The 14224-nt window shown below is 38.6% G+C and overlaps 2 protein-coding genes across 4 annotated transcripts in view; one reads left to right on the forward strand and one right to left on the reverse strand.

Annotated features, from left to right (window-relative positions):
• LOC135256725 (T-lymphocyte surface antigen Ly-9-like) overlaps positions 1–14224 on the reverse strand; it is a 26032-nt gene continuing 11808 nt past the window's right edge. Inside the window, exons 1-6 of one of the 3 annotated variants that reach the window (XM_064338811.1) lie at positions 4816–5824; positions 4455–4536; positions 3169–3510; positions 2513–2785; positions 1891–2001; positions 1–1771 (exon numbers count right to left, since the gene is read on the reverse strand). In XM_064338811.1, the coding sequence (XP_064194881.1) occupies positions 1632–1771; positions 1891–2001; positions 2513–2785; positions 3169–3510; positions 4455–4536; positions 4816–4842 (975 nt within the window). In that variant the 5' untranslated portion in view covers positions 4843–5824 and the 3' untranslated portion in view covers positions 1–1631. Of the gene's footprint in view, positions 1772–1890; positions 2002–2512; positions 2786–3168; positions 3511–4454; positions 4537–4815; positions 5825–14224 lie in introns of those variants that run through there. The other 2 variants (XM_064338812.1, XM_064338810.1) reach the window with 2 other exon arrangements.
• The window catches only part of otos (otospiralin), a 2385-nt gene continuing 1181 nt past the window's right edge, over positions 13021–14224 (forward strand). The window contains exons 1-3 of the mRNA XM_064338828.1: positions 13021–13123; positions 13270–13336; positions 13799–13822. Of these exons, the coding sequence (XP_064194898.1) occupies positions 13276–13336; positions 13799–13822 (85 nt within the window). The 5' untranslated portion in view covers positions 13021–13123; positions 13270–13275. The remainder of the gene's footprint in view (positions 13124–13269; positions 13337–13798; positions 13823–14224) is intronic.

The raw sequence follows: 14224 nt of genomic DNA on the forward strand, positions 1-14224 counted from the left end.
TTGTTTGTTTATTCATTTTTTTACTCATTTATTTCAAACATGTAATTCATTTGCAGCTCTGACCCTTAATTAGGGTGACATGGCCTACCTTACATCCATTAGCATAACATTTATAAAAGCAACTCAATGCTACGTAAATGTATTTGCAGCCAATAGCTCTTCACCAGGCACAGAACATGCAATCTTCTGGACACCACTCCAGGTCCCCAACACTAGCAGCTATATTGCTGTTCAATGTATAAATGTCCCACCCAACATGAATGTTTGTTGTTGGGTCCTGTTCCCTGGCATGTTAAACGTTGAGAACGCAATTAATCACGTTATTTTATTTAGGCTATGGTGGGCCCCAAAATGAAGATCTATTGCCAGATTCCCCATATACAATCCTATCTTTAATAATTGTAGCCTACTGTGATTAATAATTACTTTCAGGCTCTTCCATCTGTGTTTACTTTGTTCTGTGGCTCGACTGAACTTGGCATTTTTTATTTTGCCTGCTGCAGCCTTAAACAAATTGCTATTTTGTTGTTTTCTGCCATCCATGTATTGCGCAGCATTTAATAATTAGAGTACAAAAATGAAGACTTGCGTCTCATCGTCAGTCCTCAACATTTTTACAGAAAACAAGCTGGCTGACTTCAAGACACCTTATGAATGAGTGCTCATATTGTGTTTACATTGTTTTCACTTTTTATTATCAGCAGATGCAACCTATGGGTACATTTGCATACACACTAATTAATAACCCCCCGTCTGCGATTGCAATGTCGTGCAGTTTGTCCAGGCATAACTTTGCTAAATTAATTAACAAAAGTTTTCTTAAATATCAAAAGTGTCAAAGCTTTAAAAAAAAAATTTAAACTAGCATGTTATTCAAAGTTAAGGACAGACCACACTGAGGTTAGGTTGAACAGCTAACAAAAACACATTATGCTGTTGCAATATGAGCAGGTAGATTGATGAGCTAGACAAAAATACATAAAGTATCCACAATCTGGTATGATGCATGAAGGAAACTGGGTTTTCATTAATCCTTATACAGTGGCCTCCATAATACATGAAGCCAAGACAAATGATTGATTTGACACTTCAGTATGCTCTGTAAATGAAAGTAGTCACGTTTGGTGTTTTGTCGCATATCCTTTGCATGCAATGACTGATTGAAGTGTGCGATAGATATCACAAGGTGCACTGTATCTTCTCTGGTGATGCGCTGCGCAGCCTGTACTGCAGCCATCTGCTGCATATTTTGGGGGCTAGGTGCATTAAGTTTTATCTTCAGCACATGAAACACATATTCAGTTGGATACTGATCTGGTGAGTGGCTTGGCCAATCAAGAATATTCCAGTTTTTAGCTTTTAAAAGCTCCTATGTTGCTTTAGCAATATGTTTTGGATTATTTTCTTGCTGTAGGATGAAACACTGTCCTATGAGTTTGGAGGCATTTGGTTGAACTTGTGTAAATAAGATGCTTTTGTACACTTCAAAATTCATTCTGCTACCACTATCAGCAGTTGCATCATCAATGAAGACAAGAGAGCCTATATCTGTGGCAGCCATATATGCCCAAATCATAACACCCCCATCACCATGTTTCACACGTGAGGGGGTGCTTTGGATCCTGGGCAGTTCATATTGGCCTCAAGAATTTGCTCATGCCAACACTCTGATACAAGATAATTGTGGTCTCTTCTGTCCACACGAGCGTTTTCCAGATCTTAGCAGGTTTTGGTGGTGGCTCCTCTTCCAGGACCGGCTCATCAACTCCCACTATAAAAAATAAGCATTTAATAAATTTGTGTCATTTTCTGCCCTAGTTATTTCAGATAACAGTGTAAAACTGATTCCACATAGCATGTCTTGCTGTTCCAGAGGGTGTGGATCATTACCTTGAATTGTTTCACTTTTATACTGTTGGTGCTTTTTCCTCTTGTACAGCAGTATTAGTACTCCGAATACAAGGAATGCTGATGTGGCACACAAGGCTGGAACCCATCTAACTGAAAAACATATTACAAAGTGACATATTCACATAAACATTGTTTCATTTATCATCTTTTCAGGAAGCTTATTGGTTATGTTTCATTACATTTTTTACATTTTGAATATATTTGGCTTATACCTATTTAAGAACTTAGAGAGAATGCCTATTCACATCCAGATTCTTCAGAATTGCTACTCATTGTTTACTGCAAAAACATTTTGTTCTGTTGGGAGAGTGTCATTGATATTTAGCTAAAATGTCACCTGGTCATTGCTGTAGATTACAATCACCTGGTATTCCAGCACTTCCTAAGCAATCTCATTCATCAATGAAAAACATGCTACAAAACTCCCACAGTGATGCTATGCAGAACAAGGTGGAGCACGTCCACCATTTGCCAAATGCACACACAGCTGCCACTGCCACAGCAAGTACAAAATGTCCCTGCTGCATGACAATTTGAGACTAAAATATTTAATTACTTGTAAGATTTCCTGTCTCTTTCTAATACAGCATTATGGGTTCACCTTGTGATTGTTGAGGGAAGCACATTTCCAGATCAACAGAATCGCTGGTGGCTCTGCTGACAGGGTTATGGGCTGTACACGTGTATGTTGTGGATGGAGAAAGGGAGTGTAATTGGAGGTCTATTGCTTGGCCCAGGTGCACACAGCTGTCATTACCACAAGGGGGCAGAGTTTCCCAGCTGTAAGCCACTTCAGTCCCTTGACTGCTGAAGCAGCTCAGACTGACATTACTCCCCAGGCACTCAGCTGTGATGCTGGGTTTAGAGACGGGCTCTACAGGAGAAATAATCCAACATTTTACTTGGCTACATGCTGATATTGAACACAAAGCAAGCATTAAACATTCACTAAGAGGTTCAGGCCATCTGACATTATCACGTGATTGCAACTTTTGTAATTTGTTATTGTCAAGAATTATTGTGCACCCCAAACACCAGAAACTTATTCTGTTGATGTATTAACAGTCTGTTTAGGTTTAAAATTTGACTGGCCAGCCAGTGTAATCAGTCCCTAAACTATTCTTGCCATCCATTACTAAAATTATGCATTCCCTATAATAATTTAATAAAACACCGCACAAAACTAAAAACAAACTATGGTTAGTTACAGGTACAAAAACCTCTAGATAATGTTACATCTGCTGTCTGGCAACTTACCAAAAACCCGCAGGTAAAAGTATGTGTACTCCGGTGGCTTAAAACCTGCAGATGTATACTCAATTTTAACTTGATAAAGGCCAGAATCTGATAGGCTCAATTTGTTCAGCCATATCGAGTCATTGCCAATGCTGACCCTTCCCTTATATTGTTCTCGTACATTAATGAATGGTTGAGGATACCATTTAAGGATGTTAAATGTATTATTAAAAAGTAGGTCAACTCTGTAGCTTTGGTTGCCCTCAGCGAAGAAAGGAAACGTGATGCTCTCCCCCACTTTCCCTTTGATGGTGGAACCAGTCGCTGTCTCTGCCACCCCCTCACTGCACCCATACTGGCACACTGCAATAGAGATGAAGATTATTCACACTGCAATAGAGATGGGGATTATTCACACTGCAATGAGGATTATTCACACTGTAATAGAGATGAAGATTATTCACACTGCAAAAGAGAAGTGGATTATTCACACGGTAATAGAGATGGGGATTATTCACACTGCAATAGAGATGGGGATTATTCACACTGCAATAGAAATGGGCATTATTCACACTGTAATCGAGAGGGGGATTATTTACATTGTATCATGGAAAGTTATCGCATTATAATGCACAAAATTGGGGTTACCACTGTAGAAGATGGATGTTGTTTGCATTACAGTAGTTTATGGGAGAGAGATTCCTAACTGATTTGAAATTCCTTTGGGATCTTAAAACAACTGCAAGCACCAACAAACCTTGGATTCACAAAGGCATTTCACTGGCTTTTGAAAAGAATTAACTTCACGCTAATGCAGTTAATAAGGTGGCCCCATGTTCATTTCATGAAGGGCATTTCATGCAAGGTTCAGGGAAACTTACAGTTGCTAAAGTAACAATGAAATAAGGAAAAGTTTTCAGCCTATGCTACTAAGAGTGATTTTGCAATATATTTAATCATGTGTCAATCAGAATTACTGAATTTATAAATTATAATTTATTTATTTTTATTCAGTAACGAAGTACTGCTTATTAGAAAAACAACCAGTCCTCTATGCCAATCTTTTTGTTTTTAATTTTTTAAGGCATTTCTATAATAATAATAATAATAATAATAATAATAATAATCATTATCATTTTTGTAATCTGTCAGAATCAGTCTTCCCCTGAGTGAGTCATTTAAATGAATTCGGTCTCAAGCCTCAATTCAGACTAAACTTGAGTCACGCATAAACATTTATTCTTACAAGCCTATAATTTATTATACACTGAATTGTATTCAAAGCATAGGATTAAAATGCAGATTACCTATTATACAAAAAAGCATAGCTTCAGCATAGATCCTTCTTGGCATTCTGAAAGCTTGACAGTGAGTGGTCATTCTTTGTAACTGTAGAAACATAAGGTAAGATAGTAACAATTAGCTAGGTATAAACCAGAGACTGTAAAAAATATATAAACTGTACGTTAATCCTCTTTTGCCAGTCAGTCCGTGTGACACCTACTGTATATAGCCTATAGGTTCCAAGCATTTTAAATTGTTAGCTTCACATATTTCCAGGAATATTAGTCTGGACTGGTTGGACACGCATCGTGTCGTATCTACAATAAAGGTTGTGAAATATAGATAAAACCTCATTACATTTGAGACGAATTAAAATATACTTACTCGTAGTGTCAAGCAGATATCTTTCATGTCCCGCTCACATCAAGGTTGCCAACTCTCACGCTTCTGGCTTGTGACACTCACTTTCACCTTCAATCTCACGCTCACACGCTGCCTGGGGGGTTGGCTGGACTGTTAACCATCAGGGGCTGAGCCCAGATTCTTCTCCGAAACACTTTTAAAAACGTACTTCTAAATAGACTGTTTCCATGCATTTTTTTCTTGCATGCGAGGGCTACGCACTTCTTTAAAAAATGTGAATATTGGAGAAGAAAGGAAGGGTTTGGATTTGATTTAGGCTACCATATGACGTTCAGTTACGTAGTGACAAACCGCTCAAAGTGGAGAATTATTCGGGGCTTAAGAAAAAATAATCAAATGCCCAGGCCAGGCGACGCCACTGCACGCTGCCCAAACAATTCTCACGCCAAAACACTGTGACAGAAACGGGGATGAACAGGCGAACGTATAGGCCTTTACCACAGCGGAATCGGTTACCGGAAGTGTTCGTCGAAGCAGTGTATCACCTCTTCCGGTTTTTGCTACCGACATGTTCAACATGGCATCGGGATATCTGTACGCATAATTTGTATGCTACACATGTACACTTTATGATGGCTTTATGTTGATAAGCCTGCTTTACTCTTACTGCACATATTATGTACACCATTATGATGACTACAGGAGTGTTGTACATTGTGCAATTTGTTGGTTGATGGCCGTCTGTGTATGCACTGTAGGTATTGTCTATGTGCATGTGCATGGGTGACAGTCTGTGTATGTACCCAGATGCCGATGTCGGCCTGAGATCGTAATGTCGCATTCTATTCATAAGGTCTGACAAGCATCGGCCCACAGGCGGATTTCTTCTAATCTCTGTGCTCTATTTCAAACGTCTCAGATAGGTCGGCCCACTGACTATAAGGCCCGGTCCACACCGCTGAACGGTCGCGGAACCTCTTACTTTTCATTTCGGCGCCGATGTTAACCAAAGACTAAAAAATATGTTATCAGGTTAGAGCAGCCACACAGCCTGGTAAAACGCGCGTCTCGAGCCTCGCTGCTGCGGCGCGGCATCTAGAGTTTCGGCGTGGAGCCTATTTTTCACGCGTGAGGCGCGCGGTTCTCAGCAAGAATAGACAGTGAAAAGAGCTGTTGATAGTCATATTGACATCATACCAGCAACATTACATAACTGACACCTTTCACTATAGTTTCAATGTCTATGCTATATTTGAATATGTCACAGACATGAAATTTTTTTTTTTTTTTTTTTACAATTGAGCACACACGTCTTAACCTTTTTCTGTCTAAACTAAATATAAATTAAATTTATAATGAAATGAAATCAAACATTCTATTATTGATGGCCATTATCAAAGGCAAACTCAATGTAGAAAGATATGGCAGTAGCAGTAACGCTGGCAGTGTGGACACATGCACGCGAGCCGCAGCAATTCGGCGAGGTAGACGTCACGCACAGACGAGGTAAGCGGTGTGGACCAGGCGTTAGTTATGGAGTATCGTTACAACAATTATGAACATCATTGTTATGGAGTGTAATGGTGTAATATAGCAAGCTAGTAAATGTTTTTAAAACTATAAAATGCCTAAATTGTAATATTCACATCACAATAGCGCTCGTAACGTTATATTTTTAGCGATGATGATGGACTAGCTTGCAACTATCCTGGGCCAGCGACTTCATCGTGACCTTTCATGTCAGATGGAACATTCTGTGGTCACTCATACCTGACACTAGTATATAACTGAAGAACGTTGTGGGTTCAGTAGTGACTGCAAGCCTGTGCAACAGAACTGAAGGCCTGTGGAGACAAACACCCACACAAACCCATTTCATTGTATGATCAGATGATCAGTGGTGTTGTCTGTGCATATGTTTGTGTGCGTAGGTGTATGTGTGTGGAGGGGGGAGGGAGTTGTTTTCTCCTCTTTTCCTCAGTATAATTCTGTTTTTCTCAATCATAATTCATTTAACCATTTCACTCAATTCATTTAGTGTATGAAAAGAACTTACCTTATGGGCAGAATGTTAATTGCTCTACTTACATTGAATTGAAAACATTCACAGCCTTACTTTCACATGATGTGAAGCAACATTAATAGAAGCCAACATTGCAGTTGTTACCTACAAGCAAACTATTACAATGCATGTTATGCATATTATGATTCAACTTAGCCACTGCCTGGCAAAAGACATCTAATGGAGTTACATATGAAGCTTAAGCACAGGAAATGTATATAAAGTTATTTAAGGTAAAGGTATATTTTCAGGCAAATTTCCCCTGTAAATATAACATCATCGCACATGTTATTGGATTACTTATGGTAATCTAGTGGTACAAATGGGTATAAGAATGCAATGGTGCAGAATTCACAGGAGTGACTTTATACTGAGCAGTTAAAGCAGAAAATGTCACGGGCATAGGAATACAGTGATACCCATGTTCAGGGTTGTTGGTCGGTAGCTGGCTGTTGCTATACCTGCTAGACTCAGGCAGAAAATTAGCAGACCACTCATGCACAGATTAATTTTAGAAACCTGTGGGTTTTGGGGAGAGACAAGCATATCATACTGATGATAAGACAGCTGGTATGCACAGGTGCAGCATGTATACATGGAACCAAAACAAGACCGCAAATTGCACCATATACTGTATATGTAACCTTTACCTTGAGAGAGGTCTGAAAGATGGTCAGATCTTTGTTAGATTAGTGGGTATACTTGTTCTCTTGGGTATAAGTGTTCTTTGTTTTTTACTCACCAAGGGTAAGGCCAATACAATCTTAAATATAGCAGCATATGGAAAAATGATTCATACTCATAATTTTTATGGTTCGAAAACACACTCTACCATTATAAATTTATTTATACTTCTGGTGGAGGTGTGCTAAAATACCATCTCTGATAACTTAAGATCTCTTCCTGTCTCAGGTCTGTAGAATTGATCTGCACGTATTCGTTTTTAATTATTGTATTGACCTTCCTTCTAACTACCACTAGCAAAACTGCAAGCCAGTCTTTCTTTGCAGCATTGCAATCTAAGAAAATAGATAATTTAATTTGGGGAGTAATGTGACATGTGCAAATGTGGTTTATAGAAAATAGCAATATTTCAATCCACACAATGATTCCAAAAGGGAATATTTTCAATATCCTTACTGTTTTTGTCAAAATGTTGAAGTTCAGAAGAGTGCGCACCTTTCTTTGTTTTCCTTTACAAAGTATTGAATAGGTTTACTTATTAGGACAGATTTAGAAATTTTACAGAACATACAATGTTCAAAGTGTCCTGTTGACCTTTTATGATACCTGCATATAAGTATTTGTAAGTAGCCAATTCTCAAACACCATTTTAGAAAAATACCTATTGTACCTCAAGAAACTAGTTTTAAACAAGAAGAAATGAAATGGGTTGTTTAATTTCAACAAAAAGACGTGCAACATTGTGTTGTGGATCTCAGACAAAAGCAGAAACGGGCACAGCACACCCCCGCATACCACACAGCACTGCTCCACCTACACTGTTTATCCGTAAACATGTTCTGGTTAGTTCAACTGAAGCCACAAAGCAGTCATGAGGTTAGTACCAAGATTACTTTCTGAAACAACAGCATTAACATTAAATGTTCTACATTGTAAGACAGTGAAAAGTAAGTAATACAATGTTTGAATATTGTAGTACTGTAGAATCTACAATACTACAATATTCAGACATTGTATTACTTTCCACTGCTTTAATATTTGAAGGAAGGAAACAAAACGGTTTCTCTATGAAATCTTAACATTCATGTTTCTATGTGTTTATAGGTCAAAGGGTACAAATGTTAATAAGGACTGTGTGTCCGAATTAAATGCAGGTATTTCTGTGCGAAACCCAGAAAAGTGTTAACGTTGTGTTGTATAGGGATGTAGTATGCCCAGCTAACCTGTAACACGACACATCTCCCATCCAATGTTCATTGCCTATTTTCTGAGGCTCATTAAAATGCAAAAGTGTATTAATGTTAACGTTTCGTAACCTTTTGTTAATTTCTGACTTTATAACAATGTTTAATTCTTTTGGACTTCATAGTAAACACTGCAAAATAAAGAAGGAATATTATTTTGCTAATAACTAATTTAACAGAGTTAGGACCTTGGCCCAGTATTGGCATTGAATTGCTATTCAATTTTCCAGGATGATTTTGCTTTTACAAAGCAATCAAAATGAACATTAATAAAATATCCAAATGTGTCTTTTGTGTCTTCACGCTTCTTCATTTAATGGGTCATTTTGTATTTTGCAAGAAAAGAAAAACAAACAAAAAAACAAATGTAAATCTCCCACATATCCTTAATGATTCTTAGGAGAATAGTATTTCCATCCCTTAATAAACTGTATTTTTTATCAGAATCAGAATCAGAATCAGAATCAGAATCAGGTTTTATTGCCAAGTAGGTTTACACATACGAGGAATTTGTTTTGGTCAACACACCGAGGCAGCCATCCGCGGCGCCATCTTATTAGATGAGAAATGAGAGAACAGGAGGAAGGAGGAGGGAAAAAAACAGTCCTTTCAATGAAACGAGAGGGCACTCGTTTCATTAAAACGAAGAAAAACCTCAGCACATAGCAACATCATAAAAACATTACAAACATTACAACAAAACTCGAAGACTTGCACATGTGGTAGGGGGTAGGGTGTCGGGGAGGGGAAGTGTCACCGCACAGACATTGGGGGGAGCGCGCAGCCGCTCAGGCACAGCGCATCAACCCTCAGCAGACTGCACTGTAACGGGGGAGGGAGGGGGGGTGGGAGCCAAGAAGGCGTTGAGTAGGAGGTGGTGTGTGTGTTATGTATATTCGTGTGCGTGTGTGTGTAAGTCCATGGACTTCATCTCCACCACAGTCTCAACATTGTCTCTGCCGTCTGATACTGATGCCGTGGAGACGACCTCGAAGAGTCCTGATCCAGAGACGAAGTTCATAGGAGCAGGGAGGTGGGGGTAGGGCCGAGCATCTGTCTGCATAACAATCCAGGAGAGTGGAGAGATATCAGCCTTCCAAGGCCGATGTGGGGGAGCCAATGAAGATAAGGATTGTTTTGGGTTCAGGCAGACTTCTGCATTTTGCGTCTACCTTTAGTCCTGTGGTTCTCTCAGCATTGTTCCAATCATCCGAATTTGATGGCCCATTTCAGTGAGCCGAACCGACAACTTCTCCAAGTTGGTATCCGTCATGCGAATTTGCGATCCAATCGCATCCAGTTTGCGATTGAGCTCGCAAATCGCTTGAGTCTGAGTGTTGACAGCCCTGCCCGTTCCCTCAATGGCGGGCAGCTTCCCAATTAGTGCTGCCAACGCCTTCTGAACTTTGCGATAAATCAGGATGCTGCCAGCTCCAAACAGCAGAAAGCCTGTTATCATAATTCCAAGCAAAAACGTCTTCAACATCCTCAACGGAAAGGATCGACAGGCACACGACCCTCCACTCCTTCCAGGAGTCCATCGTGTATCCGGCTGCAAACGTTCCGTCAGGGCAAGAGGGCTCTCCCTGACCCGTTTTTCTCGTCGAGAAAATACTATCAATTGCGTTGAGAGACCAGTTGATCAGATCCATGATTTTAGGTTTCGGAGAGAAATGCAGAGAGAGGCTCCGGATAGTTATTACTACTATTCACCACTCCGATGATATACATTTAGAGTACAGTTATTCATTCAGTGCAGGGGCTGTGCCATATAAATATGTTGACCTATTAGAGTACCAGAAATGTTACTGGCAGAGTTTGTTTGCACATGTGGTTGCTATTCCTGTTCATTTGAAAATGTAGTTACTTATTTACGGTGTTGCTCGAAATCATCCAGGCAGATTAGATTAGAGCGCATTTTATGATTTTATATTTATAAGAACAATTTTTGCATTGTAAATACACTGGCTTCTGTCATATGCACATTAAATTGCCTAAAGCTGGAAATAGTTAGTATAAATTGATCAATATATACATCGTACTGGTTAACAAAAAAGTACAATTTACAATTTGGATATATTTAGTCTTCACCAGCATTTTCATAATCCATTCCACAAACACTTGATGAAGTGGCTTACTGTTTTCACTGACCCACCAAACAGAAACTGTGTACACATGTAGTAAACATTTGTGCATTTGACAAGATGCATATAAAATCATACATGTGCAACTGAAAATTCTGAATTCTCTAATGCAATGCAAATTACCATGGCTAATCCTATACTTGTGCGAACACAACCAAATAGTTAGCTGCCCTAAATAGCCATCTTCGCACATAAACTAAATTATTCCCCAATGTTGCTAACAAATTAAACTACATATTATGAATGAAGCAAAGATCATGCAGTTTGCATAGCTAACAGTGCCTAAAAAGCTAGGAAGTTATTGTGTTCAATTCTTTTTTTTTTCTTCTCCAGAATATCTGATATACTATTAATATTAGTACTGATGGTCGCTTTTTAAATATGCCTGAATTTTAATAAATGTGTTCAATACATTTGACCTCATTTTGACACAGACGAAGTGCACTCCAAACTCCACTCATTCACACCCCTGAAAGATGAACAAACAATACAGTACAATAGTGCAAGCACGGACTTGTGGAAAATATTGTAAGTTACTTAAGACTCAGTGGAACTTGGCATATTCTCAAAAACAAAATTAAATTAATACAATGTCACAAATACTCACGCCCCTATTTTCAATATTTAGCTAATCTAATTTCAAGGATGAATAAATTGTTTGTGTGTGTGGGGGGGGGGGGGGGAGGGTGAGTAATAATGGCTGTACTTGTTCACAATAATCCAATGGATAAAAATATATTATGCAGAGTTTCATATTTACAAGCTGTGATATAAACTTAAAGAACCACTCTTGAAAAGTGATGGGGTTGTCATAAACTAATGGGACGTGTCATTTTAACTTACTTGAACTGTGTTACTATCTAAAATTATGACTTTGTACATTCATAGCTTAAAGTGATCCACTGTCCTGTAATCAATCATAATTTACAGTATTGTACGCAGAATATCTGATGTCAATTGTAAGGACACAGTCAATTCCTGTTCTGCAGCAGATGTGCACCACAGACGACTTCTGTCACTGAGGTGATGCAGCAGAACAGGCATGATCTATGTCTACAGCATGAATATTTCTTTAAAAATTGGTTGTGATTAAAATAAGAATCTCTTTAAACCATAGCTCAGGTCATAATACAGCAATGAATCCAGTCATATCCAATTTCTGATGTATGCTTCTTTGCTTGTCAGCCTAATTAATGTCAAACTGTACGCCATTGTCAGACTTTCACATTTACATCACATTTAGCTGTATAGCCAGATGTAAGTTGTTCTGAATAAAAACGTCTAAGTAGCAGTAATCCGTACCTAAAACCTACAATGAGTAAGCAGTAAACGTATTTATAGTGGAATATAGTAGAATATAGTGTTACATATAGCATAGGTAGGGCTAGAAAACGTTCAGGATTAGTTGAACCAGGATGCAGTGTAAACAGCTGCGCCTTCAGTCTGTGGTAGAAGACTGACAGTGACTCGGCTGTCCTGACTGCAGGAGAGAGCTCATTCCACCACTGGAGGGCCAGAGTAAAGATGAAAAGTGACAGAGAGGCAGGGGGCCTTCAGGAAAGTGAATGGAAGCCAACAGAAGAGGCAGAGCTGGGAGGTCTGGGAGGAGTGTAAGGTCCGATGTTTGATCCTATAAAAGAGGGTACACTTCCTCTTTCTGCAGTATCACCTATGATGGACGATTTGTATTTCATATGAGCCACAACTGGTAACCAGTGGAGGGTTACGCGAGTGCACCTAGGCCGGTTATACAGTAGACAGGCAGCAGCATTCTGCATGAGCTGGAAGGCCCTTACCACACACGCAGGGAGACCAGCAAATAGACATCCACATAAATAAAGGGACAGATTTAAAGAGAAACACTTGCCATGGCCATGATATTTTATTTTGTTAATAAATAACCAAAATTGTCAGTCATTAAAAAGTGACTATGCCCATTTAAAATTCAATGGATAAATACTTTTTTTTTATTTTTAAGCGTCACTTTGAGCTCAGCTGTGAAATAAAATAAAATGAACTACCCAGATGTAAATGTGCCTGTAGAAAAGGAGGGGGGATTAGTGGGGGATGAATGTGACCTCCCTTTCCGGTATTTGGGGTCCACTTTAAACATTCCCGTAGGTCGCACAAGGACCCATTCAGCTCTGCGTGCAAAATAAGATTGATTTCCTTTACGTCTCGAAGGCAGCGCAACAGGTAAAGCTTTAAAATGTATAATCTAAGTTTGTTGGAGATCATTTTAAGACATTTCGTCCTAATGTAATTAGTCTAACTGAAGTATATGATAGCTTGCACTTGGATCACTTTGTGAACTAACTGGGTTTTTCTCTTTTTGCAATTGGGAAGGATGAAGTGGCTAGTATTTTTTGGAATGGTCTGTGGGTGCATCATTCTCAGTCAGTTCAGCAGTAAGTAAACGAATACTTCTGTACTCACACCAAAGTTGTATTTTTTTTAAATGAATTTTGTAAAATAATAATAACAACAATAGTAATAATTTGACAGAATTCATGAAATGTTTTGAGGATTTTCATATTTCTCAGTATTTTTGCAGTTCCTAGTTTAATATTTCTCAGCTCCAAGTTTAAAATCAGGCATACCAAAAAAGAAGAAATCTTGCATGTCTTTTTACCAAGTAGGCTATATACAAGTTAGTCGATTTAAAGATTTTGTCTGGAAATCTAGATTTAAACCATTGTATCCTAAATAGAAAATATGTGGTGTAAACACAGTCATAACAAATATGAAGGAATGTATTTTCATGCATTTTTGACAATCCCCTGGGAGGACCCCTATTTACATGACCTGAATCGGTCCTTTGTGAAAGGAGTCCCCGAATGTTAAAATCTCCTCTCTCTTCCAATTTCCAGATGCCAGAGTCATTCCTGAAGGAGGTAACAGGCTTCAATATCTTTGTTGTTTTATCTTTGTTGTCTAACATGAAATGTACTCTAGTCTTCCATATCATAAGGCAAAAAGACGTTAGACTCATTTACATCACTTCAAAAACAAAAAAACAATAAGTATTCTGTATAGTGTAGCACTGCAATAAAACTATTATATTTTCACATGTCAGTACATGTCACTAATTACAAGTCTAGAAACAACGTGGAGAATGTACAATTAACTGAAAGGTGTCTTGCCTAGGGCAACTTACAGCTTTGTGTATTTTACACCTTACCTATTCATATAGCTTTATATTCATTAAAACAATTCAGGACATGTACCATGAACCTGCAAAATTAACTAAGAAACATGGTATGAACTGACTTAATTAACCATAGCATCACACTACC

The sequence above is a fragment of the Anguilla rostrata genome, chromosome 6 (genome assembly GCF_018555375.3).
Source record: "Anguilla rostrata isolate EN2019 chromosome 6, ASM1855537v3, whole genome shotgun sequence".
NCBI classification, from domain to species: Eukaryota; Metazoa; Chordata; class Actinopteri; order Anguilliformes; family Anguillidae; genus Anguilla; species Anguilla rostrata.